The sequence below is a fragment of the Peromyscus maniculatus genome, chromosome 3 (genome assembly GCF_049852395.1).
Source record: "Peromyscus maniculatus bairdii isolate BWxNUB_F1_BW_parent chromosome 3, HU_Pman_BW_mat_3.1, whole genome shotgun sequence".
Taxonomy (NCBI): domain Eukaryota; kingdom Metazoa; phylum Chordata; class Mammalia; order Rodentia; family Cricetidae; genus Peromyscus; species Peromyscus maniculatus.
The window spans coordinates 101035-128947 of NC_134854.1; the positions used below are offsets into that span (position 1 = coordinate 101035).

Genomic DNA, 27913 nt, shown 5'->3' on the forward strand with positions numbered 1-27913 from the left:
GTTTTGTCCCTAGTTGATAAAACTGCTTTAAGAAGGAGTAGGAGGTGTGACCTTGTTGGAGGAGGTGTGTCACTCAGGGTGGGCTTTGAGCTTTCAAAAGCCCACACCAGGCCCAATCCCTCTTTGTCTCCAGCTTGTGGATCAGAATGTAAGTACTTCTCCAGTGGTAAGCCTTCCTGCCTTCCTGCCGGGATGATCATGAATTAACCCTCTGAAACTGTAGGCCAGTCATGGGTTAAATGCTTTCTCTTATAAGTTATGTTGGTCGTGGTGTCTCTTGACACTCCACTCTGTAGGTATGCAAAGTGTTCTGACTGTTGCTCTCATGAAACTCATTGGCTCTGGGTGACTGTCACTCTAACATGTCTGATCTTGATTGCAGCAGACAGAACCCACGTGATACACTCACTGACACTTTCAGAAGTCTAACAGAGAAAGTACTGTCATTGTTTCCAAAATCTGAGGTGCCATTCCTCTTGGGGGAGTGGCCTTCCTGATCTCACCATTGTCCCAACCAGGAATTGCAGCATAAATCTCCACATGTGGACTACATCTTGCAGTTTGAGTTAAATGGCCCCTAAACATATGGTATTTTTTTTTGCATTTTCCCACACATGGACAGTTTCTCACATTTTAAATCAACTGAAAATGAGAAGATTATATTCAAATCTTCTTGGAGGATTAACTACCAGGAAATGTGTTTGATTTACATAAATATTTGTGGTGGATATGATAAGGTCAGACTCTTTGCAAAGACATATTTCATACCGAAGAAATTGGAATTTCAAGAAGTGTCAAGGTGGATGATTCTGGAATCACAGGCTTGTCGGGGCTGGACTGCCATACTCTATTGCCTTAGACTGTAGCAAAAGGGAAGCAGAGGATGGGATGGGGATGGATAAACCAAGTTTAAACACCTTTAGATAAGAGGTGTTTTTTTTTTTTTTTCATATGAATGCTGCCGACAAGGATCCATCTCCACAGCAGACAATCTCTCTCCTTTTGTGATATTACTCCATGTAGATTATAATGTATATATGAGCCCAAGTCAGATGTTCAGGGACTTCAAGGTAAAGCCATTGGAAATACTTGTATGTAGAAAGGTTCTATTCCCTATTGACCAGATTTCATGTGGGGTTTGAGAGATGATGATTCTATACTGTGCATCGAAGAAAGGATGATGCAAAGGATACTGTCCCTGAGAGAGATCAGGCCCACTTATTTCTCAGAGGTCTGCATCAGAAAGGGCAGCAACATGCCTGGAAGACAGTGGTTCTCTGCAGGTGATGATCAATAGGAAAAGGAGAAAGGCAGCTCATTAGCCACTTCTCTCCCTAGCAGCTCACTGGGCCTTGTCAAACGTCCAAAGCCACAGCCAGCTGTGTTGTCCTCATTATGGAAATGGGCCCACCAGAGCACTGCCCTCTTGGCTAACACTAGGCATTAACACTGCAGGGACTCTGGGCCAGACCCTAAAGACCAGAATGTGGTCAGCAGCTCTGTTTTTCAGTGTTTTCAGCCTTGAGCTGTCTTCTGCTTCCTTTATGTTCATCTTTCACCTAAATGTACCAAGACACACGCAGTAAAGAGCCCAAGGAGGAGTTTATTCAAATCCATACACATCCTAGGATAGCTTTACTCAGACAGAGGTCACCAGTCTAGATGACCGCAGGGCCCAGATTGGTGACCTGAGCTGGGCTGCCTGCATAGAAACCAGGCTGCCAAAATTGCCTCCCTACCTCCAGGGGGAGGAGGGAGCAACTCAAGTCCCCAAGGAAACTCCTCAACTCCACCGCAGAGTTGCAGTCATTGAGCCTATTCAGTCCATTTCGGCATCATTTCTGGTTTCTCTTCACCTTAAAAGGTACTGGCTTATCCCTCCAAATCCCCCCCCCCAGTTATCTGTGGCCATAAAAGAATGATTTTAGAAGCCAGGAGTTTCTCTTGTAGAGACAAGAGACAGAGTGAATGAATAGGGAGGAGGACCCCAGATCTGCAAATCTATTGACTCTTTGCTAACAGGGTCTGGGTGGCTTTAGGAAACCAGGGAGGAGACTGTGGTCTTCTCATTGGAAACTTCATGCCTTAATGCCAGACTTGGGGACAGCGAGGGCATCGGGGAAGTAATCATCTATAGAGATTTTCAACTCCGATTTCCAAGGCTGGCACTTTCCAAGAGTAGCTATAAATCCAGATTTCTTTCTTCCTCTGTAGAGAGGGATCAATAATTTTGATCATTTTAGAGTTGGTTAGAAAGTTAAAGAAACGTGAACAGGATAAGGTTCATAACCTGTACCTGTGACCTGTGATGAAGCTTATAAAGTTCACGATGCTTATGAAGTTGAAAAAAATCTCTGTAGCGTCCTGGGTCTAACCTCCTCCCGCCTCAACCCCTCTCTTTTCATTGATTACGTGCCCCCTCCCCCCAGCCCCCAACTCCCTCCTCTCTCCTGGGCTCTGGTCTTGGGCTGCAGTTGCGCGCGGCCACCTCTAGATGGAACTTTCTCACCAACCCAAAGCTAGACTGGCCAGAGCACCCCTGGTTCAGGGTGTTGCGGCGAGGGGGTTCCCTCCTTCTCTCCGCGGGACGGGCGCCCAGTGGAGGCATCTGGGCGGTAGCCAGCAGGAAGGGGCACGGGCTTGTGCACTCGGAGCCCAGCGGGTTCTGGGCCGCTGAATGGGAGGGAATCCTGAGGTTTCCCTGGTGAGCGAGCTCCTCAGGAGTTTCACGCCTTGATCTGGGCTCCTCTAATCCTCTCCACAAAATGACAGTCACCTCGGTTGCCTGGTCCCGTACAGTGCTCACGGTGGGACTGTGCTCTGTCCCTCCTCCAGCTTCAGGGGCGCGACAGAAGGCGTCCCCTGGCATCCTCCGGTGTCCAAGCCACTGGGCTGTACAGAGGACCAGACAGCCCCTAGCGGGAGGCAAACTTTGCATGGAAGTGCGCGGCTTGCGGGCGCTACTTTGAACATCACTGAAAGAAAGCAAGTGTCAGGACACTTGTCATCTGTCATGGTCACCCTCCTCGGAGCTATGCTCATTGGGAGGGAAGGGGTCCCGGGTTCGCCAGAGCCGTCTCTCCCCACCCCCCCCTTCAGGTCTGCATCGAGCAGCGCTTTTCCGCGTGGGTCTCGAGCTCACTGGGCCGCTGCCGCGGTTCTCTTCCAGCCACCCCGTCTTTCCCTATCTTCGAACCCTCCCTTCTTTGTCCGGGGCGGGGCAGGTGGGGGTGATATTTAAACAACACCAGCAACAATAAGAACAAAAACCAGAACTCTGTTATTCCTGGTCCCCGAGTTGATTCCGACTTGAGCGCCGAAGGGGTCCTGCCACTGGGACGTCCCCGTCACTACCCACGCCGGGGCCTCTGCCCCTCGGGGATCCTCCTCCCTCTTTCCGGGGTGACTGGTTGGCGCGAAGCGATTGGTGATCCCGGGCGCGATCCCGAGCGCGGATCCACGCGCCGCGTGGGGTGAATGGCCGCGGGAGGAGGATTGCGAGGCGCAGGGCGCAGACCAATCGCGGCCGCCGGTGGGAGTATTTGTTATTCACATGGAAGAGACTCTCGGGTGGCTCGGCCAGCTCAACCCCCTCAGCCCGGAGATCAGCCACAAGTGCGGCCGCGGTGCTCGCCTCGCGCGGTGGCGACGGCGGCGGCGGCGCTGACTTGGAGATGCGGGCCCCCAGCGGGCTTCCTCACCTCGCCCTCTGCGGGGAGCAGGGTAAGACTCTCTGCTGAACAGCAGGCACGGAAGAAGAAAGCAAGTGCTGAAGCACGCCAGAAAAGCCCCCACCTTTCAACTCTCCCCCAGCCCCAAGCTGGCTGCAAAACTAGAACCCCCCGATTTTATTGCCATTTCCATTTTCTCTCCCCAAGCCATGCAGCTGACAGCCAGGTGTATGCTTTCTTCTCTGATTACTTTAATGATCTGCTTTTTCTGGGCACAAGTAGATGGCTTTGCACACCAGAGTCTGGGAAAAAAAATTGGCGGGCGGAGAAACGCGGATGGGGAGAGAGGGGGAGTGGGCACCAGGGGGCGAGGGGCTGGCCGGGCATTGGAGCTTGATTGGGTGTCTGTTGATTTTACGTTGCAAATAACAAGGCGGCCACCCCTCTTGTCTTCCCATGATTACATTCCAGTGAAGAGGTGTGGAATAGAGGGAGCTTAGCTTGGATTTCCCAAGACTTGGAGATGTGATCCCCCGAAAGTTTAGACGGTGAATGGGAGACTGAAGGGTGACGGGAGTGGGCCGGCGCTCCTAGGATGCTCTAACCAGGCGTGCGGCGGCAGGGTTTTAAATCGCTCTAACTGAGATTGCTTGGCCTGAGTAACCTCCTGGACCTGCCTTGACGGAATCTGGACTTGCCCGGCCGAGATGTCCAGGTACATTGGTTATGCGAATCTAAATCGAAGGATTTCCGAAGTTAGCGGCTTCCGGGATGAGTTGGGGTAACCCCCGCCTTCCTGAGCTCCAGCTAGATGGATGTGTAACAAGGATCTGGGGAAGAGTGTGTGTGTGTGGGGGGGGGGTGTCGCAGGAAAAGCCTGATGATGTAGGGGGTCCTCGAGACCTGCAACCCCTGTGTAGCGCACACACTCTGCCTTGAGTTTGTGGTCCCCAAGTTAGCTCCGCGAGGTTGGGATTTCCTTGCCCCTCCCCCCAGCTCTGGGGAAAACGCTGGAGTTCTGAGTCCTGTTGGGGGTGGGGGGAATCTAGATTCCAGGATCTAGAGTTTCCGAAGCCAAGGCAGACGCTCCCTGCAGCTCCTCGGCAGCACCTACGGTCAGAGTGGCCCCTGTATCTGGCGGACCAGAGAGGGGTGTGGGCGTCTGCAGCCGGCAGGTGTGGCGGGGGCGGAGGCGCTCTCGGACCGGTGCGCTCAGGAGACTGGAGCCTAGGGCGCGCGGGGGTGTTGGTGGCGAGGACTGGGGCGGTGCCGGGGTGACTGGGAAAAGCTAGAGTAACCAGGTCTTTCCCCGCGGCCCTACACTCTACTGTGCGTTGGGATTTTACTGTTTAAGGAACTGGGAAGGAAAAGGAAGATGCGGCGGGGAGGAGGGGACCCCGGGTGGGGTGAGATTTAGATGGAGACCTCTCAGCCGCGAGGCCGGAGTGAGCCCATCTACTCAAAGGGCTCCTAGGTCCCTTGAGGTTCATACAGTTGGTGAAAAATATAACAGAATCATATCCCCACCAGTACCCCCCACCCCCGTTGTCTGACACGCTTCTTTGGTGCAAATGAAATGCAGAGGCGCGTGCGAGTCACCCGTTGCGCAAGAAGGCACCTCCGAGCTTCCCTGAGGAATTGCTTCTAGCCTAAATTGGGGAGCCAGTCTTCAAAGGATGTCTGAGTGCTCAGGATAGTGGTGGTGTGTGAATTGCAGAAGACCGCCCCCCCCCGGGAGTTCCACCCCTGGAGGGAATACCTTATTTGTCAATTGGGGAGTGATCTTTTCCCCTAGACCCGACAGTGTGGGAATCTCGTGAACATCCGAGAATACACTAGGATCTTGGCCATTAATCTTACCACTGGAAGAACTGAAGACAGGGTTTGCGGTGGAGGTATTTGCAAGAAAAATTACTATCATGACAAATGCATTCCGAAGATAGCTTGTGTTTTGCTTGAAAGAAAAATGAAAAGAGAGAAAGAGCCACCAGCAGGTAGATCTTGGATAAACAGCTTATTGCACTTGACTGTAATTTCCATTTTCCGTTATGAAACTGTTTGTCAATAATTGCAAATGGCTACAGGAACCACTCGAGTTTATCTTGGTCACTTGCTTGTGAATAGTGTCTTGAAAGATCTCGATAGGAGACAATCAGCTGTAGAAATGCATTCTCCGGGTCTTGCAAATATATGGCTTGATAATTTTGAAAAGAGTCCCATTCACCAGAGAAATGCTTTTCTAATGCAATTTTCCTATCTCAGAGTCAACTACAGGTTGTACTATACCCGAGATAAAGAGAATATCTGCTCTTAAATAAGGCATGTGGAAACAATTTAGGAGGGGAAGCTTTCTAGGAGACATTTTCTCAGAAGATGCTGAGAACACAGTTGAATACTGTATTGTAGGCTCAATTCATTCTATTTGGTTTGTGCTGGCTAGCTCTGCCCTGCTGTGCGCCCCCACCCCCACCCCCGCCTCCCATTACAAGTTGTGGCTGATTGAACAGTTCTAACCATTCAGATGCAAAAGAAAGAGGGGAAAGGATGAGCCTAGATGAGCTGAACTGGAGGAGTGCAGAAGAAAGTTAGAGGTCTGGAGTGATGTGCTCTTTTCAGACTTGGCTGGGCAGGTTGAAGCTGCTTCTGGGCTTATTTAATTGATATTTATGCAGCAAACAGCCCAGCTGACATTCACGTTGGCAGTATCAAGTGCCAATCTTTGTATAAGAATGTTCCATTGTCTTTAGGGCATGGCGCACTGAATACTGCACACACATGCTTGTGCAATGATATTTTTCCTTCTAAGTTTTTATCCCACTGTCTTCTCCCAGTGGGGAACATCAAGAGGATCCTGCTTTAGTCAGAGTGCCATTGCTCTGTCTCAGTATCTTAGACCAAGACGCTATATGGATTTATCTTTTGCTTAGAACCACAGCAAAAATCTGACCATATCCCAGTGCCTGTTGAATAGGCTGGCTTTGAAAGGTCCAGGAAATGGTTTCTGTTTTCAGGACAGAACCTGGGTGTTACCAGACTCTCATACTAGATTTGCCTAGCAGGAGTGCTTAGTGCATGTTGTAAGAGGAGAGGTTGTGACCCTGGCAGTCAGTTGTATCATATTTTTATTTCCATTTCAAGGGAGCTTTTCTTTACTGTTAGGAATTTAGGTTTCCCTCCCTCCCTCCCTCCCTCCATCCCTCCCTCCCTCCCTCCCTCCCTCCCTCCCATCTTCTTTTCCTTTCTCTTTCCTTCCTTCTCCTTACCCCCTCCCTCCCTCCCTCCCTCCCTTTCTCCTACCCTCTCTTTCTCCCCTTCCTGTCCACTTGTCCACTTACGTTTTTTCTGATTTTAAGTTCTTCTTGGTACTTTGGCAAGTTGGAGCAGACTCATCCACTGACTGGGAGGACCTTGAACATAGAGTTGTCTTATCTGGGCCCCATCAGGTCTTGACACCTGCAGATGAATGTACTTACTCCCCCCAGGAGAACCAAGGCCAAGAGAAACATAGTTTTGAGGTCCTTGACTACAGGACACATCAGTCTGTTGGGCAGCAGGAGCCCACTCTGTAAAGGGGCAGGGAACAGATAAAGGGAAGTGGGAAGATGTAGAGAAAGCCCCAGAGGATTATATAGCAGTTATTGAACACATGTATTGTCAATTTCCTACTTTTCCTGGCAAGGTAATGCATTCAGATGCAAATCTGCTGGCTGGGTTTTCCAGTGCTAATAGTGTTATATTTTGTAATACTTTAGTACTTTGTACACTTTAGTACTAAAAGTGTTATATTTTGCTTACTACTAAAAAAGTTTTCCTGTTTTCACTGAAGAAGGATGTCTTGTATTTTAAGAATGGCCCTTTGGGTGCTTTGGATATCTGTGGCCTTCAGGTCAGATATTGTAGTTCTAAGAACTTCCCCTCGTGCCTTCCAGTTTTCCTCTGAGATCTCCTTTTTGGTATGGACTTTCTAAAGTTGATTCTTGGCTACATGCCTGTTGCTAAGGTCTGACCCTCCATGCTGGTCATGGGAAAGTGTTTCCCTCAGCTCCAAGTATGATCTATGAGTAAAATATTTTAGTACCGGGACTGGTTATTACACCAATACTACCCCTGTGCACTCTTATATCACTTGACAGTTCAACAAGTCCCTTAATGTACATTATGACTTTTGATGTCATAATTCAGCAGGGGGGCAGAAATCAGTTCACACTTTAGGAAAAACAAACAAACAAACAAACAAACAAACAAGCAGGCTAACTAAGTAACTTACCCAAAGACTAGACTTAGGCTCCCCTAGGATCCCAGGCATCCTACTAACACCTTGCACAGTTTGGTCAGAGTCTCACGCCCAGAGGCTTTGGGGGTGGTGGTGGACAGAATGTAACTATAGTCCTGCATGTGAACTCTGGCCTGAGCCTCCAGACAGCCACAACACCTGTCTGCTATCAGGTTCTCACATCCAGATGGGGGCTGTGATGCCAACCTTCTAGGTGAATTTTAGGAGGAAATGAGACTGTGTGTGATGGTTCCACTGTCAGCATTAAGGAAGCGGGTTTCATGCTCTTCCCCTCCTCTAATCTGATACATACTATAAATGTGCTCTTTTTATCCAATGGCTGTGTTATCTACAAAGAAGGATGTAAATTGAATTCTACTAAATCAGATTGTTTTTTAAATGCATGGGGTTTAGGTATTTAAAGGAAACCTGTGGTGAATTCTTTTGTTATGCAAATAACCACAGTCTAATTTATCTTTTTAGTAGTTGAGAGTCTTCTGGACCCGATTTTCTTCATGTCTTCCCTGCTTGTATAAATGAGCTTTTAGAATCTTCTCTCACTGATTGGGGGTGGGTGGGGGTTACCTGCTTGCAAACAAAACCAGTTATTGTACTCAGTTGACAAAGCCTTGCACTCCTGTTTGAGTGCAATCCCTTAGTCCCTTATTACTGAGTAACACAGTCTTAGAAGAGGAAGCTGGAAGACACCTTAGAGCTGGTCAGCCACAGCACCATTTCACAGACTAGCAAGTGGGAACACAATGAGATGAGGTGACCTGCTCAATGTCTCCAGCTAGTGACTGACTGTCAGTCAAAGACCCAATTCCAGGCTTCTGTTGCCAGGGGAGCACTCACTCTGTCTCCACTAAGAATCCACACAGGCAGCAGTCTGGGACATAGACAAAATATGATGTATTTCCAAACAATCTCAAGAGCTGCAAGTGTGGAAAGTGCCTGGGTTTGCAGCCTTAGGAGCTGATGGCAGTGCTTCCCCAGGATAGCCCTTGTGTTAGAGAGCTGAACAGATACAGTACTTCCCCAGGATAGCCCTTTGTGTTAGAGAGCCAGACAGATCTAGGATTGGACTGCTGCTTTTGTAAGAAATGCTTTTTATTTCTTGTCTAATGCTATTTTTTACACAAGAATCTTACTCTGGCAGTGCTACACACTCATGGAAGGCATGAGGGGTGATCTTGATAGACCCTGTTTGTGCGGGTGGTCTTGTCCCATTGGCAGTAGCTGGCCAGGAAACCAGATCTGAAGTTTGGAAGTTCAGGTATTTCCCGACCCTTTGAGGGGTTCAGAAATATCCCTTCTGGAAATGTCCCACAGCTGTCCCTTTCTAATTTGCACATTGTTTCTTGAGCTAACCATTGGAAAATATACACAATTATAAAAGATTTCCGTGGAGTGGTGGGGTCCTCACCCTCATTATACCGTCACAGCCAGGCTCTGCACTGCTGGGGCTGTCTCAAAGAACAGCGCCCACCTTGGGGATCTGATGATTTTGGGGGTGTTGCTGTTTACTATATATGGGCTCAGGGCTGAACTTGTTTTATCTGAGTTTTTTTCTCCCTCACTTAAACAGAGTTAATAATAAGCAGCATTTGGAAATCCTTTGAGATACAGTTATGTTCTTGGAGACTTTGACATCGGGAACACACATAGAAAGTAAAATGTGGGCCTGTATCACAAGCCTATCATCCAGCCAGGGAATTTCTTGTAAAGACATCCAGGTCTGTAGGACAGTCAGGGTCAGTGGCACAGCACTTAGAGGGGACAGAGAAAGAAAGGTGAGATGGAAGAGTGCATGGTTAAGCTCCCTGAGTGTTAGCCACCATGGTGTGTCAGCAGCTTACTGGCCTCAGAACTGCCAGAGAACAGGACTCTCACCTTCTTGAAAAAGTCTATTGGAGCAGGAAGGGTTTCAACCAAGCTGAGAGTATGGTCAGCTTGGGGGGAAAGCTATTTTACTTCAAATCAAATACAGCACATGAAGAAAAGCTGTATGGATCTGTAGGTCAGAAAGGTCATTATTTCTTTAAAAATATTGATTCCATCACTGTTTGGATTAAAGTCCACCAGAATTCTAGGAGAGCTGGATTAAGCAGTATAAGATTATGCTGTGAAACATAAAGTTTGTAGTTATTTAGTCTTTCACACATTATTTGTCCTTAGAATTTAAAAGAGAAACTGAGAAACCTATCAGGTCTGTGATTTTTATGGCAATGTATCAGTCTCTGAAACAACTGCAATATTTAAATATTTTATACATATTTTTATGTTTCAAGCAGTAAGCAGAATTCAGTAAACACTTCACCAACTGGGCGAGTAGTCAAAAAGTTGCTTTGCTTTCCACTTAAAAAGAACGACAGACCAGACTGACGCCTGTTTCCAGAGCACGTACCCTGGGCCAGATGCAGTTTTGCAGTGTGTGCCCATTGGCAGGTGCTCTCCCCCCTTACAGACAAGAAAACCAAGGGTTAGAGAGCTTGCCTGCAACGAATTTCATGCTGCAGAGGAGGAAACTCCAGCAAAAGTCTAACAAGCTGTCCAATAATCGATAACCCAAGTGGAAACCCCGCCCCCCACTTTCCATTTCCGTCTTTGTCTGCTAACCCAAATGGTTCCCACCTCATTGCTTTCCATACCCCAACCTTTCTTTAAATTAGAGCTCTGAACAGAGTTATGGGATGCTGAAGAGACTACACATTATGGCAAATACCAATAATTTGAAAAGAAATTAATTTTTAGGAGTATACCAGCAAGTGGAACTAACTTAGTGCCTCACGAGTAGATGTGGAAATGTGAGCAGCTGATGGAGTGCATCTTTGTAGGTGAAAACTGTTTGTCCTCTTAGGCGTGTAAGGGTGTTTGCGGTGGTTTGGCTCAATGAAGACAGGCTTTGGAGTACGGGCCTACCCTTGAAATTTCTTCTTCTTTTTTTAACTTTCTTTTTATTTATTCTTTGTGTCTTTCACATCATGCCTGCTATTCCCACCCATCTCTCACCCCTCCCATAAAACAAAATAAAATGTAAGAGAAAAAAGGGGGGCGGGAGGGAAGAAGGGGAAAATCTGATCATGGAAGCTCCATGTGGCACAGTGAGTCACGCAGTAAACTCCTTTATTCATATATTTTTACATGTGGACCTTTATCAAAGAGAATCATTAGTCTGGTTTGAGGCCCCTGGTGTCTGCTATAACATTGAGTCCTCACTGGGACTCTTTCTGGACATCCTGTTGCTGCCCTGTGTTGTGGAGACTTGGGTCTGCAAGACTGACATCATCCCCGACACCCCCTGCCCCTGTGCTCCAGTAGATCACAGATGGGGTGGATGTTGGGGTGGGCCAACACATAACTCTGGTTCTGGGTCTGGGTCATTGTAGGGTTGGTCAGCTCACCAGCTCTCCCCTCCCTGAGTGAGCTCTCCAGCAAGGGGTGGGGTCAGTTCTCCCACACCTGTACCTTCAGGGCCCCAGCTCTGCTGTGTTGCCCAGGTGAGCTGTGGGTGCTGCAGCTGATAAGGAGCTGAGACAGTTCTCCTGCTCTTGTGACCTTAGGGCCAGCTTTTCCACTTGCCTGAGGCATTGATGGGTGGGGGAGGGGGCTTCTCTCCCCCTCCCATGCTGCCACATGACAGATGAGTCATGGGGACGGCTCTCCCATGCTCATGACATCAGGGCTGGCTCACCCACACCTCCACCAACATGGTTGGCTCTACTGTGCTGCCCAGGTGAGGTGCAGGGCCTGCTCTCCTGAGTGTTGCTGCTGGTTGGGGAGGGGCAGAGCCATTGAAATTTCTTCTTCATTTGCCCATTTATACTAGGTTCAGCCAGTGTGGACTTGGTCTCAAACTCTAAATTAGTGGTCAGCGTTAACGACATTTTACCATGATGCGACTAGTCTTCTCTGTGAGACTGTAAGACAGAGTCCTAATTGTACTCACCAGTAATTAATTGCATATCCATGTTCATCCAGAAACTCAGATGGGCTTCCTTTTGTGGACTACTTCAGGTCAGGCTGTTGTGAACTCCGACGGGAAGCAGCTGCCAGGTGAATTGGGTGGTGAGGAAATCGTAAAAGGACTACATGTCTGGGGCAGTGCAGAGGGAATCAAGGTACAGCACGTGCCAGGAGGCAAGGGACATTTTTGTGTGAGCAGCCTGGAAACATCTCAGCAGAAGGGCCAGCACTTGGCTGGGGCTCCCAGCACACACGCCGGAAGCCAGCACAGTGGTCGGCTAAGAGCCTCTTTTCAAACCTGGAAGTGAAAAACAGTGTAACTTTCCATGAAGGCGCTTGGGCATATGTTCAGTTGTCCCCTGGGGAGGCACCATCCTTTTTTTTTTTTCCCCTAGGACAAAGAAGATGGAAAGAGAATTTTATGAACTGGAACTTGAAGGAGTGAATGGGAAATACAAGCAGATGTGGGTTGGCTGGGGTGAAGGGAAATGGTCCAGATTTCAGATTCAAGTGGAAATAGGTTAGAAGTGAACATTAGATTAAACATCCTGCCAGGAGATATTGTTGCTGCTCATGCTCTTCATTACAGGAACATTTCAAATCTCAGATTCCCTTCGCTAAGTCAGTTCTCGTTTCCAGTTAAACTTCCTTCAGAATTGTTCTGTAAGGGTCTTGTGGAATTCTTTAAGGACAAAGGCCCCAGAATGAGGTTTCCTCTCGATTTGCCCATAGACACTTTCACTCTAGGTTATTTCTAGTCTTGATGAAATGACTGTTTTCCCCACTGAGTCAGACAAAATTAAGAAGCTTTCCAACTGATCTGCAGCTCCGATGTGTTCCTAGTGATTCTCGAATCAAGGCGTGTTTACTTCAGAACTGCAAGCGTGCCCATGGCTTCCACCCTGACAAATTAATTGGGAACTCTGACAATGGTAACAGGAAGATCTTCACACATAACCCTCCCTATGTGTTTAATTTTCAAGTCTTTGTTTTATTGCCAGAGAACAATAGGATAGTTGCTATGAGGTAGCGGATGTTCTCTGCTAAATGTTTCTGCAAGCTACAAGGTATTTTCAGACCTTTTGGCAGCTTGTCTCTCTTTTTCTCCCTTCCCTCTTCTTTCTTCCTTCCTTTTCTGTGATGGAATAGTCACTGTTTCCCACTGGGAAATCTGGGATACTAAAAAAAAATTCATTAACAGATGACTGGCTTGTTGAACACATCACAGAAAATAACTTTTCATTATCTTGTGGACAAGATTTAAATGTGAAATTTATGTAGCTGTAAAAGGTAAAGCAAATTTGACAAATAATGCCACCGATCACAGGAATTTTACCTTTCTAGAAATAGGACTTATTGAAATAAAATGATAAATAAAAATATGTTCTGGTTTGAAAGAAGTGAGCTAGCTGCTGATACTTTTCTGTTTCTCTTGCTCTAAACATGTCATCAATCTCCCTGCTTAGATGTGGTGCAGCCAGGTGTTCAGAATCACAGGGGACCAAAAAGAGTTAGTTCTTAGTGAATAGGGGAAATAAAAAAGTTGGAGCAGACAGGGCTTAAGTATATAAAAAATACAGCCTCATTGAACTGAATTTCCTCCTTTTCCTTTCTCCCCAGGAGTAATTCTGCTACAGGGCTGAATTCAAGGACATGAATTGTTGACCTCATCCCAACATCACAACCTCAGATGTTATTCTAATTTATTTGCAAGCTGGCTTTATGTGGAAATAAACTTGAACCGAAGGTCTGTTGGAAATTCACTGTGACGTTCAAATCAAGAAAACTTGCTGAAACCCCCGGAGCCTTCCCCCATGGGCCCTGATGGTAGACTCCAACAGGTGCAGCTTCAGGTGGTCCCCCTTCTTCTGTGACAAGAATAAACTTCAGGTCACTGATTGCAATACCACCTGTGGAGAAAATGGTATGCGAGGGAAAGCGCTCAGCCTCTTGCCCTTGTTTCTTCCTCTTGACTGCCAAGTTCTACTGGATCCTCACAATGATGCAAAGAACTCACAGCCAGGAGTATGCCCATTCCATCCGGGTGGATGGGGACATCATTTTGGGGGGTCTTTTTCCTGTTCATGCAAAAGGAGAGAGAGGGGTACCTTGTGGGGAGCTGAAGAAGGAGAAGGGGATCCACAGACTAGAGGCCATGCTTTATGCAATCGACCAGATTAACAAGGACCCCGATCTCCTCTCCAATATCACTCTGGGTGTCCGGATCCTTGACACATGCTCCAGGGACACCTATGCTTTGGAGCAGTCACTAACCTTCGTACAGGCATTGATAGAGAAAGATGCGTCTGACGTGAAGTGTGCTAATGGAGATCCACCCATATTTACTAAGCCTGACAAGATTTCTGGTGTCATAGGTGCTGCAGCAAGCTCCGTGTCCATCATGGTGGCTAACATTTTAAGACTTTTTAAGGTAGGTAAAGACATTGCCTTTTCAACCAGTGTGAGAGAATCAGGAATCTTTGTGACTCAAAATGTGGATTTAAAGAAGAAAGCGGAGATGCAGATGCCAGGAGACACTCTGTGTCACTGGGGTCCTCAAATGGGGCATTTTGTGCTGGGTTTTTTACCTGTATCACTTTAGTTCCTTTAGTTATGATCAAATGGACCAATCCTGACTGTGTTTTCCCAAAGAGAATGTGAGTAAGTTCTGTGAAGTGTTTGTCCTTGCTGTCTTGGGATAACCTCCCCAGGGAGGCTCACTTTAAGTCAAATCAAGCATCTTTAGAGACTCATAAACCCTTAGCACATTTATCATACAGAACACTTCCTCTCTACTAGAGGTATGTGTGAGATAATTTACTTGGTGAAACTTCTTCAAGGTGGGATGCTCTGTTATGACAAAAAATTTCTGTATGAAGAAACAGTATTTATTACTAATATGTAGATGGTAGTGACACTCTAGGAGATAAGATGGCCATAAAGTTGTCAGGCTTATTATAACTTGAATAGAGCAGAACCTCATTAATTCAGAATACTGTGATGCTGACTGGAAATAATTACATATAATTCTTATTGAGTTAATAGTTCAAATTTAGTAGGAAGCAATCAAGACATTTTGACTTAGGTTTGATGATCTATTATCAGTACACTTTCGTTATAATATTGACTAAAATTTCCAATATAAAATAATATATGTGAAAACACTTTGGAAGTAAAAAGTACCATAAAAATAAAACTATTGTAACTCACCATTTTTATTAACTTTCTCATTTTATTTATTAATATCCATTATGTAGTCTTTTGAAGTAGACATGATTTTTTAAATTGAAAATACTTTTCACTCTGATTTCTTACTCATTGGGATTTGACTTTTCCAACTGAACTTGAATTAATGAGGCTTTATTTTATATTAGAAAAAACTTTTCCTATGCATATCAGATTTAAAGTTGGGCTGATGACAGAGAGAACGACAAAATTGAACAGAGCGGTGGAAAACTTCACAAAAAAGGATGAAAAGGATTGAATCAAAGGCTTTCTGCTTTGGGAAGATATCTTAGGGGCCGGTCTAGTTTAGTCTGTGTTTCATATTGGAATCCTCTCTGTAACATTCCCCAAGAGACTTCCCAGCCTCTGTATGAATCTCCTTCATTAAGGGATGAGAATGCTAAGCGGTAGTTTAATGGCTGTTTCCAGATTGATGGCATTGCCTCAAAGAAGGAGGCTGCTCTTTGTGTCTCATAGAAGCCCTGTGTCTAAGGCATTCTGAAGGGGAACAAAAAGACCCTAGGGAGCATGGGAGACACTTTAGCAAGATATTAGAAGAGTCTCCTGGCAGTGAGAGGACTTGAAATGAGAACTGGCAGCCAAAAGTCTCTCATTCTCCATCTCAGGAAACATCCAAGAGAAGCTAGGCAGTTGTAAATAGTGCCTCTAGGGATGACAACCTCCTCTCCCAGAGGCAAGACACAAAACTGGAACTCCTCCAGGATCCTCCCACCTACAGGATCTAGGGTTCTTCTTGGGAATTCTGATCTATGCCTCATGGTGTTTTCTGCTCATGGTTAGGGTTCAGACCAGCTATTTCCCAAGCCCTTCAACTTTTTCCCATTCAACCTCCCTCCTCACTTGTTCTAAAATGTTTCTTGACGAACCCATTATTAGAGATGAGGGAAAAGTTCATGATGATTTTCTCTCTTCTGGGAACTTCTCTGTGTATATTAATTACTATTCCTGTCACCCCATAGTTACCTTTATACACTGCTTTCTTCTGTGGTCTGGTTACCATCCAAAAACGCACAAGAATTTGAAGAATGGACAAAAGAGATAAGGTACTTACCTGAGATAGTCAAAGGTCATTTATTTATTTATTTATTTGGTCACAGAATGAACTTATCTATAAGACAATGTTAATAATAATTCTATATTAGGTTGTTGGGTTTCTTCAGTGAGAAAATACAGGCAACATGTGCTGCCAGTACTTGGTTGTACTCTTTGTTTCCTAGGCTGCTAAGGGACATTTCAAGCCATCTGAAGGTACGAGGGGGCTTTTGTTTTATAAAACTGGGCCTGTCTTGTCTCTGCTGGGTTCTTCCCTCATTAGACAATTCTGTTGCTATTTTTGGATACTTGGAGAGGAATTTTATTTGATGGAGCGAAATACTCTTGGTCCTTTGAACACCAGACACTGGCCTGCACACCTACGGGTCCCTTGTCTACCTCTTGATGGACATGTGGGGATGAGGTCACTTTTAGCCAGAAGAGGGCAGTGACAGTGATAAATGACGCTACCACCATCAGCACACTGGCACAGAGAAACACTTAACTAATGTCTTAATCACATTACTAGATTTGAAAAACTGATCTCATTCAAAAGTCAGTCAGCACAGGGTGTAGGTAGATGCTCCTCCTATCTTCCAGCTGAACCTGAATCGCAAGAATGCAAACCAAATCATTTCAACTTCTCATCGTGTTGTCTCCATTTACTTGCATGATGGATGTGCAACCTTGAGCTTGCACTTCACAGTGATTGTAATTAGGAGATAATGATGGCTGTTCATGGGGAAGAAAATGGCCCTCTTTAATGTAGATGACTTCTGCTTACACCCATATGCTAGGACAGACTTGAAATATTATAATAGTTATCAAAGGAATGATTAACAAATTATTACACCAGAGATTGAGATATAGTTCCACTTTGAAAAATATTAATTTTCTTAGGGCAATACTATGATGAGATTGAATGACAAATGAAAGTAAGTTTTAGGAGTGAACTTTGGACAGTTTGTAGTCCCTGCAGGACAGTACATGACCCATAGAATTCAAAAGGATGCCCAGAAATCCATGTGTCGCACTTACCTCCCCTTGGTTCTCGAGGGAAGCAGTGTTGTTCTATCTTTGTTTCTCGTATCAAAACTCTGAGGCAAATGAGAAAAATCAGCCCCTTAACTTAGAGACACGCTAGACAGGGAGTTGGAGCAGGGAGTTTCTGAAAATAGGAAATGCCCACCATCTCTGAAGCTCCATCAGAGGAAGGGTCTTCTGTCCTAGGGAGATACAGCTTCTGTCACTTTTCTACTCACCTTCAAGGAAGCTTTTCAAACTGCATGGCTTGTGAGTAAGTAGAATTACTTGCTCTCCTCTGGGGACTGTTTCCACCAAGAGAGGAGAGGATATGACTCAACATCCCTCAGATGTGTTGGGAGTGGAGCTGAGCTTGAAAGCCACAGAGTCAGATTTAATGCATTGAACTTTATAGAAGCATTACTATGCAACACACACACACACACACACACACACACACACACACACACACACACACACACACACACTGATATCAGGCAGAGTGGTTGTCTAGGTGACCTGCATAGCAAGTTAATGACTTTAGATAACAGTAGTATCAATTGGGATAATGTGTAATTCTGAAGTAGCAGAGTTCCTTTGATTTCAAAGGTAAAAGTGCTGTGTCTGGGATTCTGAACCTTAGAAAACTCAATGAAGCCAGGGACTTAAAAAAGTTTCAAAATCAGGTGTCTTTTGAAAACTCTAAGATGCCCAGAGATGAAATTTTTTACATTTATAAAAAGCTGTTCTCTAAAATGTTTCCCATCTTCATCTTAGAACGGGGGGGGGGGGGGAATCAACTTCTCAAAACATTAACCATATGCCTTACTTTGAGTAATGATTGAGTTTTCTAGGTTAAAGGTGACACATTGACACTGGAGTAACTCACATTAATGTCCACAAAGACACATGGCTTACAAGAGGACAGTGTCAGATGCAATTTCTCTCTGTCTGGTTTGGCTAGTTAACTTTACCTGGATTGTTAATTTTCCATTCTTGAAAAATAGCCCTTAGATAGCCTGTGGTGTGTCCTTCCAAAGCAATCAAATGAAATGTTAGTAGAAATCATTTGTGTGTGGGCTAGATAATTTCTCCCCATGTGGATTTGTGCTAGTTATAAATGACTAAAATTGATCTTTATGTTAAGTCAATGAAATACAGAGAATTCTCTTATTCTCCTGCAAGTCTTTGTCTACCTTACAATGAGACCTATTTTTCTCCATGAGACTCAATTGTACCAACTGCTAAAGCCATGCGTCTTGTGAGTTATTTATTGCACGCAATGGGTTTTATTAGCTGTGAACAATGAAAGGAAAATCTGCCATGTTCAGGTTCACCCAGTTAGGATGGATGGATAAGTGGGCATACTGAATAACATGCAGGAGATAACATTTCATGTAAATCCTATTTGATATCAAATAAACAGAGAGAAGTGGAAAGTGAGACTCCTTCACACAGTCCTTCAGTTTTGAAGCATCTCTGCTTGAGAAAGAGCGGCCCCTTTTCAGAGGAGTCAGATGGGCCCTGACCGACAATGGTACTGGCAGTGGTGTCACACTGAGAAAGGGCACTTCTGGTGGCCAGTGGGAGCCATCTATACCACACTCAGACTTGTTAATGTCTCCCTCCTCAACACTCTCTAAGAGCTACGTCCCCTGCACCCCAGGACAAATGCCTGCCTCTGCTATGCAAAATCATCGTCCCTTGCTTGCCTAAGTTAACAGAGAAGCAGCCCATACTTCCTCTTCTTGGCATTTATCCTATACTGTTGTAGTTGCTTACCTGGCTGTATCCCCCACTATACAAGCACCAAGTGGGCAGGATCCATTTCTTTGTTATTGGCTATTTTATTTCTAGCCCCTAGTCTCTCCCTGTCTAGGAACCTAATAAACATGTGAATGAATGAATGGCTGAATCCACCATACCTTCTACTCACTTTCTTATTCCAATACCAAATACTGGAAATAATATTTACTTAGATAGGAAAGTAAAATCAAATTTTACTCTCTGTGTACACTGTTAGGAAGAGAAACAGAAGGAGTAAGGGAAGAAAAAAAGAAAGCAGTGCATTTTGGGAATTCCTATTTTCACATGCTTCCTTGTGCCCCGTGCCTTTGCATCTTCCTTAGATAGACTTTCAAGACTGAAGATTAAACAAGTACTATGAGTGAATTCTCATTTGGGAAGATTTAAGCAACAGATAATAGTCTGAAATGGAAGGAGTCCATTTCCTGGCACATCTATTAATAAATTGACACATGCAGACATGATTTTATTTATAGATATGCCTTATGACTTTCTTTTCTACTTAATATATGCAGGAGAGACTTCTGTGTTGGTTAATGCAGGTCTGCTTTAGTAACTCTCAGTTCTGCAAACCAGAATTACCTGGCTAGATGGATGCTCAAATTCTTACCCGATACCAAAGAAAGTGGGCAAAGCCCTACCTTTATACATCTTAGAGTATTTCCAGGTGATTCTATGTTGGTCTAGGATTAGGAAGTTACAAGACTTGCCCCTTCATTTTAGTGGCTAGTGGGTTTTAATTATGGATAGAACATAATTTATTTTTACAAATCCCTAAAAGGGAAGTAATCAGAGATTGTTCCTTTTTATTTCATTTGAAAAACTGTCATAACAATGCCAAGGCCTTATCCAAATACTGTTTGCTCTAGTGGGAAGTTTTGCATCATAGAACTCTTTCTTGGATCAACACAGAGGCTACTTATGAATAACCAAGCCCATTTCTCCATAAGGCTGTCTCACACAATTCAGGCGTGTATTGCAGACCAAGACTTTTCTCAAGATGCAGTAACTTAGAACCAGTGTCTTAGTCTCATGCCCAGACTATGAAAGGGAAGTCATGGTTCCCGTTTTGTGGAATAGATTTTTAAGCTTAGTGAATTTAAATCTTTCTTACTTTCCTTTTCTGAATCCCCAAATAGCCTGAAATCCTACAGTGAATACCGAAGACATCTTAAGAGCTTACTTGGTGATTAATGCCTATCTTTTGGGCTCTTTGAGCAATGAGGGTGTTTTAAAAGTAGTGAAAAGGCTTTCTAAGAGAATGGCTGGTGATGAGATAAAATACGACTTTTTTGTTATTGTTCTCGTTTAAGAGTGGTCTGCAAACCTTTCTGAAAAAAGTTAGAGTAGAGGCAAATAAATAAATAAATCTGTATAAGGAGAGTACTTTTCTACTCATTTTCCCTAAAGATGCCAATTAAAATAAAATAAAATAAACATGTTTCTTTTACAGGCTTTATTTATTTATTTTTCAGCCAGTTTTGGGTTTACAGAAAAGCTAAAGATTGCAGTGATTTCATTTGGCTTTCAGCACAGGTGTCTTTCATAGATTTTGTTTTTATGTTATTTATTTTTTTATTAACAACGAAAGGCTACCTCTTCCTAAGAAGGCTTAAACCCTGGAGGCAGTCTTGTGGCTTCGGTTCAGTGGCTCTCCAACTCAGCTTGCATCAAAATCACCCTGGGGCCTTGTTGAAACACAGATTGCTGAGCCCACCTTTGGAGTTTCTGATTCAGTAGGTCTAGGAACAGTCTGAAAACTGGCATTTCTAAAGGTTCCCAAGTGTTGCTGATGCTGCTGTTTCACAGCCCATGCTTTGAGAACCAACGCTCCACATAAATTGCTGGCTGGCTGACTTAGCAAGTCAAAGGATGCAAAACAGAAATGAGATTTAACCACCTTCTGACTGACAGCAGCCTTTGTCTTTGACTCATACCTGGTTAATCTTCTGTTCCGGCAGGTTGCAATCACTGCGGCTGCCTTGGGGATCTCGGTTTAATTGTGTGCTCCTTTGGAAGTTGTGTTTTTTACTAAATAATGCGTAGCTCAGAAGTCACAATCAGTGTCACGGTCACTTAAACATGATCTCAAAAGCAGGGCTATCCAGATTACCATTTTTTTTTTTTAACTAATGAGACCATAGAGAAAACTGATTTTAAAAACTTAGACTGTAAGATACACATTAACTGGGAGTTGAGAACAGTAAGAAGTGAAGAGGCTATGATTTGTCTCAGCTCCCAGCAATTTGTCTTCAGAAACCATGACAGCTACCTCCTGATTTCCATTATGCAACGGGATTGCAAATAACACCCTACAGCAGTCTTAATCAATAGAGGGTCACCAGAGCTCTTCCTCTCCCACACTGGGGAAAGGGCCTATCTATCCACTTAATTGATATAACACAGAATCTGGCAAAAGAAGGAGACCCCTCCCTCTCTCTTCTCTTTCTCTCTCTCTCTCTCTCTCTCTCTCTCTCTCTCTCTCTCTCTCTCTCTGCTGTAACAGGGGGACTTTTCCTTCTCCTAAGCATTTTTAAGAATATAAGCATATGTAACAAACACTTGGTAAGACAAAGATGTCTGGGCATAGCTTTGTCCACAGACACCTTGATCTGTCGTCAGAATGAGGCTAATCTCTGCAGTTTTCCTGATTAGATCCAGAAAACCGGTAGGCATGTGTTCAGTGATGGCCATTCATGTTCTCAAGTCTCTTCAAGGTTCTGGCATAGGGAAGCTGATTTCCCCAATGTGCTAGGCTATTGGCTGGTCAAAGTTTTAGTGAAGCCATATTTATTTCTCCACATCTCCCACAGCACAGTGCCACACAAGGCCCGTCATGTGTGCATGGCAACATTCTTACACTAGCAGCTCCTTCCTGTTTCTCTTCATCTGGATTGAGGAGAAAATCCAGTTTTGATTAATGTTTGCATTATCTCTTACCTTTTAAATCTAAGTATTTTCATTATGACAGTTCCATTTATTATCATCCTTAGAAAATGTTTGTGTTTATGTTGCTTATAGAAATGCCACATCCTGCTGCTTATGTAGATTTCTTATATTTTCTTATAGATATGATCAATATTCTTATAATAAGATGTCTATTGAAATGGTAGATCATTGTAATGATTCTTCTAGTAATATTCATATTCTTTTGATTAAAACAGATGAATATGAATTTTATGAAACAGGTCAGGCTCTATAGTCAGACTTGCTAGGTTCAAAATCTGATATAACATTTATTAGCTGTGTGATCATAAGCCAGAGAATTAATCTCTCTACGGATAGTTTGCGTACATAGAAACAGTTGACAGGAATTCTAGTTCTTCAGAAGGTTTTGAATGGATGCTAACAAGACAAACTGCAGAGTCCTAAGTAAAGCTCTGATCCCAGTGAGCACTGTATTTGTTGTGATAACGTTGAAGAGGAAATTATCTACCACTCTTAGATGCTTTGAGTTGTACCTCTCGTCCAGTTCCTCAACCATTTGTATTAACCCTGTCTTGTGAGAACAGTACACTAACATAAAATCACTGGTCAAGAAATAGAACAAAGCAGAATTTTGGTCAACTGAACTTTGGGATATGGCATGGCTATCCCGTGGTTAAGGTTTTCAGTGGGAACTCATTGGCTCCATATCTAGCCAGGTGAATTAAGAAAGTAGCATATTGAAGTCTATGTGGTCGGCCCTCAGAAACACTTTATTTAAAGAAATAGCAAGCCAAGGGAATGGTTAGGTGACCCAAAGATAAACTTTGCTAAATTTTAACAGTGTTTATATATTTGAACAAAAATTTCCATTATGATTGAGTTTTGAAAAAAATAAAAATCAAAGCATTGGCTGGCCTAGACCTTTTTTTTTTTTTTTTTATAAAAGATTTATTTATTTATTATGTACACAGCATGTATGACTGCAGGCCAGAAGAGGGCGCCAGATCTCATTACAGATGGTTGTGAACCACCATGTGGTTGCTGGGAATTGAACTCAGGACCTCTGGAAGAGCAGTTAGTGCTCTTAACCTCTGAGCCATCTCTCCAGCCCCTGGCCTAGACCTTCTTAGAAACTCCAGACTTTCGGTGGAATTGTAGGCGAGGAGGAACAACTGACTAACCCTTGGGGATGGGTGGTAGATGTAAGCTCATTTTGGATGTAAATTACTTTTTCTAATTTTCATTTTATTTATATTTTTTTCTGTGTTTGTTGTGGTGACTTGAAGAATCAAATAGCAGGCTCATGCTGGATAATGATGGCTCTTCTTTGTTGAGGGGAGAACTCCTTTCTCCCAGAGATGTAATGAGTATTCTGTGTAATACTCATTCCTGCCACTGGGTACAAGGGTCATAAATGACAGCACTGAATGAATCCAGAGGCACTTGCTCTTGAAGTCAGATTCCTCCTCGGACAATCAGAAGAAGACTGCAACTCACTATGTTAAATTTTGATTCCAACTGTCACCATCTTCTTCTATTTACATGGGAATAACTAAGTTAAACATTTATTATGTTATGCTAAGTTGTCATTTTGGTGAAATATGGATAATTTAGTCCATTGGAAAAGAATTTCATAGAGAAGGAGAACGTGTTTGTTCAATGCATACTTAACCAGACTGATGAGAATGAACCCATGTAAAACAGAATGCTATGATAGGCATGGTCAAATAATGGCAAATAGTTCTTGGTGTGAGTGATAAATTTCCATTCGACAAAGAGAAGTAGAGTAGTGTGAAGAGATATGAGCATTTTATCCATTCATTGTTTTTCTTTTTCTTTTAAAAAAATTTTTTATATCAATTCTTTTTGCATGTATGTCTGTGTGAGGGTGTCAGGTTCCCTGAACTGGGGTTACAGACAGTTGTGAGCTGCCATGTGGGCTCTGGGAATTGAACCTGGGTCCTCCGGAAGAGCAGTCAGTGCTCTCAACTGCTGAGCCATCTCTTCAGCCCCCCCTTTTTTTCTTAACAGGCAAAATAGTCAATCAAGTCACCAATTGGTATTCATTCAGAAGCATACATCCTATAGATATATACACCATATTTTACATAAAGATTCAGACAGTATGTAGGGAGATACCAAACTAAGCTATCCTGCTACTTAAAATCCTGCTGAGGAGACCTCACTAACATATAAAGTAACAATGATGTGTATGAGATGATATAATAAAGACTACATCATTGGGGAAGCTCCTGGGATGCAGTAGAAAGTTTGACTTCATCTGAGGAAGGCAAAGTTATTAGGCAAGCTGTTTTAATTAGCTTGGGCTGCTCAATAGAATGGCATAGACCCAGATATTTAAAATGTTCTCCACTTAATTACCCTTTGTTGTCTGCAAAGTTTTTATGCAACCACAGGAACGTAAATACATAAATAGATATACACATCAAACATCTACTGTTAGTATTCATTAAGAAACTTATTTTAAAATAGTTCTTTCACTTATGCAATTTTCCATTATAAAAGATAAAAGCAAATGTACATAGTAGTGAGGTAGATATGTTTGCTTATTTTTACATAAATATTTAAGTCTTAGGTGAATATTTAATACTGCAGGATGCTGAGCATCTTCAGTGCTTTTTTTTTTGGAGTTGATCAACATTTTGTAGCTATTGATGATGAGCAGTACAATTCACAGAAATATTTACTACAAAACATACAGAGGTATGTTTACAGTGATGTAGATGTAACCAACCGTCTTATTAAATAAGAAACACAGAAACAATGTAAAAGAGAAAGCCGAGAAGTCAGAGCTCAGAGCTAAAATCTCACCCTTCCTCCTGCTGTCCCAGCTTCGCGAAAAGAGAGCTACTTCCTGTCGGTTCGTTTTTTTATAGTATGTTGTTCTGCCTTCTCATTGGTTGTAAACCCAAACACATGACTGCCTCGTCACTGTCTGAATGTACAGCCCCCTAGGTCTTAAAGGCATATGTCTCCAATGCTGACTGTATCCCTGAACACACAGAGATCTTATGGGATTAAAGGCGTGTGCCACCACCCCACACTCTTGCTATGGCTCTAATAGCTCTGACCCTGAACACACAGATATCTATGGGATTAAAGGCGTGTGCCACCACCGCCACACTCTTGCTATGGCTCTAATAGCTCTGACTCCCAGACAACTTTATTTATTAACATACAATCAAAATAATAATTCAGTACAATTAGATTACCACCACACAGTCCCCTCAGAAACTCTTGGAAAATATATCCTAATTCCAAACCCAAATTCATTTAGTATTTTTTTTTAAAGTTAAACTCAAGTCAACTACCGAAACGATAGTTGGGTATGTATGTGTGGTGAATGCATGTGTATTTGCATATGTGTGTGTGCATGGAGGCCAGAGGTCAATGCTGGATAGCTTTCTTTATTGCTTCTACCGTAATGTCCGACATAGGCTCTTTTATTGAACGTCAAACTGGACAGCAAGATTCTGCGATTCTCTTGACTCCACACCTGATGGCTGGCATTGCAGGCATGCACTTCCACACCCAACATTTTAAAATTTGCTAAAAAAATTTCTTGTACAATAAATTTTGGTCAATTCTTTTCCCTACCCTAGCTCCTCTCAGATGTTCCCCTCCTTACCCAGCTTCTTGTTCTCTCTCTTAAAAAACAAAATGAAACCAACACAAAACAAAAACAGACACACAATCACACCACCCCCCCCCAAAAAAAAAGAAAAAGTAAAAGGAAACTGAAAAACAAAAACCATGGAGCCTGTTTTGTATTGGCCAACTATTTCTGAGCATGTAGCCTGATTTGGGATGTAGTTGCTATATTCAGGGCCACTCCATTTACCAGCAGCTATCAATTGCAAATAACTTCTTGCTTGGGAGTAGGACTTTGTGCCCACTTCCCCTTTTCATGCTGCACATCCGACTTTTTATGTGGGTGCTGGAATATGAACTGAGTTCTTCATGTTTGCATGATACACACTTTTCTGTTAGCTCTAGCTCTTTAGTTTCTCAAGCAGCAATTAAAAAACAAACAAACAAACCAAAAAACCAAAAAAACCAAAACCCACAAATATCATAATACAATGAATACAATCCAAAGATATATTAATTTGGTACTTAATGCTCAAGAATGACAGCAGGAAAACGTTAAAAGCCTATTTTTCATACATTACAAGAGCAGATAGCTGTATGTACAGTGAAAACTCTGCAGTTTATAACATACAGTAGTCTAGAATCTGGAGGTGTTTGGGGTTGAATGGTGGTATCTGATCTGTTGTCATATGCAGTGCTTAGTAGACAGTATGTGTTCAAAACCCAGGTTGCCATGAACGCTGCCATGGAACAAGGTGAGTGCTTCCAGGAACATCTTGGGCTTTATGATGTTTGACTTTGAATTAGTTTTTGACCCCTGCATGCTCAGAAACCTCTTACTGTTGCTATATTTTTCACAACCCCAACATTCAGGAATGTGGTCCCATGTAGGGTTGTGACCCATAGTTTAAGAATCTATGCCATAGAGTGGACGGTGGATGGTGCTTATTTCTTAAAGTGGAATGTCTGAGACCAGAGTACTTCATGAAGGGCTCTTGGTGAAGTCCTCTTTCCTGATTTGTAGATGATTGCCTTCTCTTTTTGTTGTAACAGGGGAGCAGGAATGAATGAGAGAGAGGTGGGGGAGGGGAGAGGAGACCCAAACAACAACAATGAAATCCTTCAAACCAAGACTCTCACCCCTTTCTTTTAAAAATATAATATTTTATTCATTCTTTGAGAATTTCATAAATATCATTTTGATTATATCCACCCCTTCCCCCCCCAACTCTTCCCAGACCCACCCCTCTTCTCTACCCTTATACTTCACCCTCCCACCCCCCAAGGACACTGTCTCAAAGCAGATGCTCTGGTCCTTTGGCTCTTGCAATCTTTGCCCCTGTCTCTTAAAATGGCACTAATCCAGTCATGAGGGCTCCACCTTCATGACCTAACATCTTCCAAAGGCCCCACCTCCTCCTCACATTGCATTGAGGGTTAGAATTTCCAACTGAATTTGGGAGCACCGGACATTCATTTCATAGCACAAGGCTTTGTACAGTGGTGTAGAACTGGGTTGGTCTTAGAGGAGTAGGTAAGAGTGTATAAACTTAGAGGCCAGAGAGAGGAAAGGACCTTCTAAGCCTGAGATACCCATAAACTTTTGGCCTGATGTCAGCTCATGCTAACCTATAAGAAAGAAGTAAGTACAAATGTCTTTTTCTCTTCAGGCCTTCTCTCTGCTATGGCACAGCTTCAAAGATTACTTTAAGGGTCTCCTAGGAAGGTTAAAGATGAAGCAGTTGGGAATACTATACCCCTTGCTTCCACTGAGCATGGAACTGGGGGTTCCAGTTAAAACCCAGGCCAGTGGGCATGGAGCCCCGAGAGAGCAGAATGCTGCACCTTAGGAGGTGAACTGGGTTTAAGGAAGGAGCTATCAAACCCAGGAGACCTGCTGACCTGGTTCTTTGGAAACTTATAGAACCTAAAATCAAAACTTACTCTCTTTTTCGCTTGCCCTGTGACTATCATTACAGTTTGGACTATTTTCATTATTCACAGATACACGGATAATGGCTCAAAGAGAAACTAAGCACACTGTCAGTGAGTTGATTTTATGTTTCATAGAAGAGCCCGTCCTGCAGGGCTCACTGCTTTCTGCCTTCCTCCTCTTGAGGCTCATCAGATCCACACTGTCTCTATTTCGTCAGGTGGTCATAGATCTCAGTAAGGGAAAGTGTGGGTGAACAGGCAATGTTTTGATTGGAAAGCATTTAAGGTGTTTGGAAATAGGATCTGGATTGAAAATGGCATGTGATTATTTTCCTTGTTAATGTTGCAGATTTTGCCTTATAATTTCATCCTCATAACCTCACCTATTGAAATGGGAGGTATTTTGTTGTCTTAGAAATGA

The 27913-nt window shown here is 43.6% G+C and overlaps 1 protein-coding gene across 4 annotated transcripts in view; it reads left to right on the forward strand.

Annotated features, from left to right (window-relative positions):
- Window positions 1–3441: 3441 nt before the first annotated feature.
- The window catches only part of Grm8 (glutamate metabotropic receptor 8), an 805417-nt gene continuing 780945 nt past the window's right edge, over window positions 3442–27913 (forward strand). For 2 of the 4 annotated variants that reach the window (XM_076566128.1, XM_006996265.4), the window contains exons 1-2: window positions 4141–4386; window positions 13531–14341. In XM_076566128.1, coding sequence (XP_076422243.1) covers window positions 13832–14341 — 510 coding nt within the window. In that variant the 5' untranslated portion in view covers window positions 4141–4386; window positions 13531–13831. Of the gene's footprint in view, window positions 3724–4140; window positions 4387–13530; window positions 14342–27913 lie in introns of those variants that run through there. The other 2 variants (XM_006996266.4, XM_042272849.2) reach the window with 2 other exon arrangements.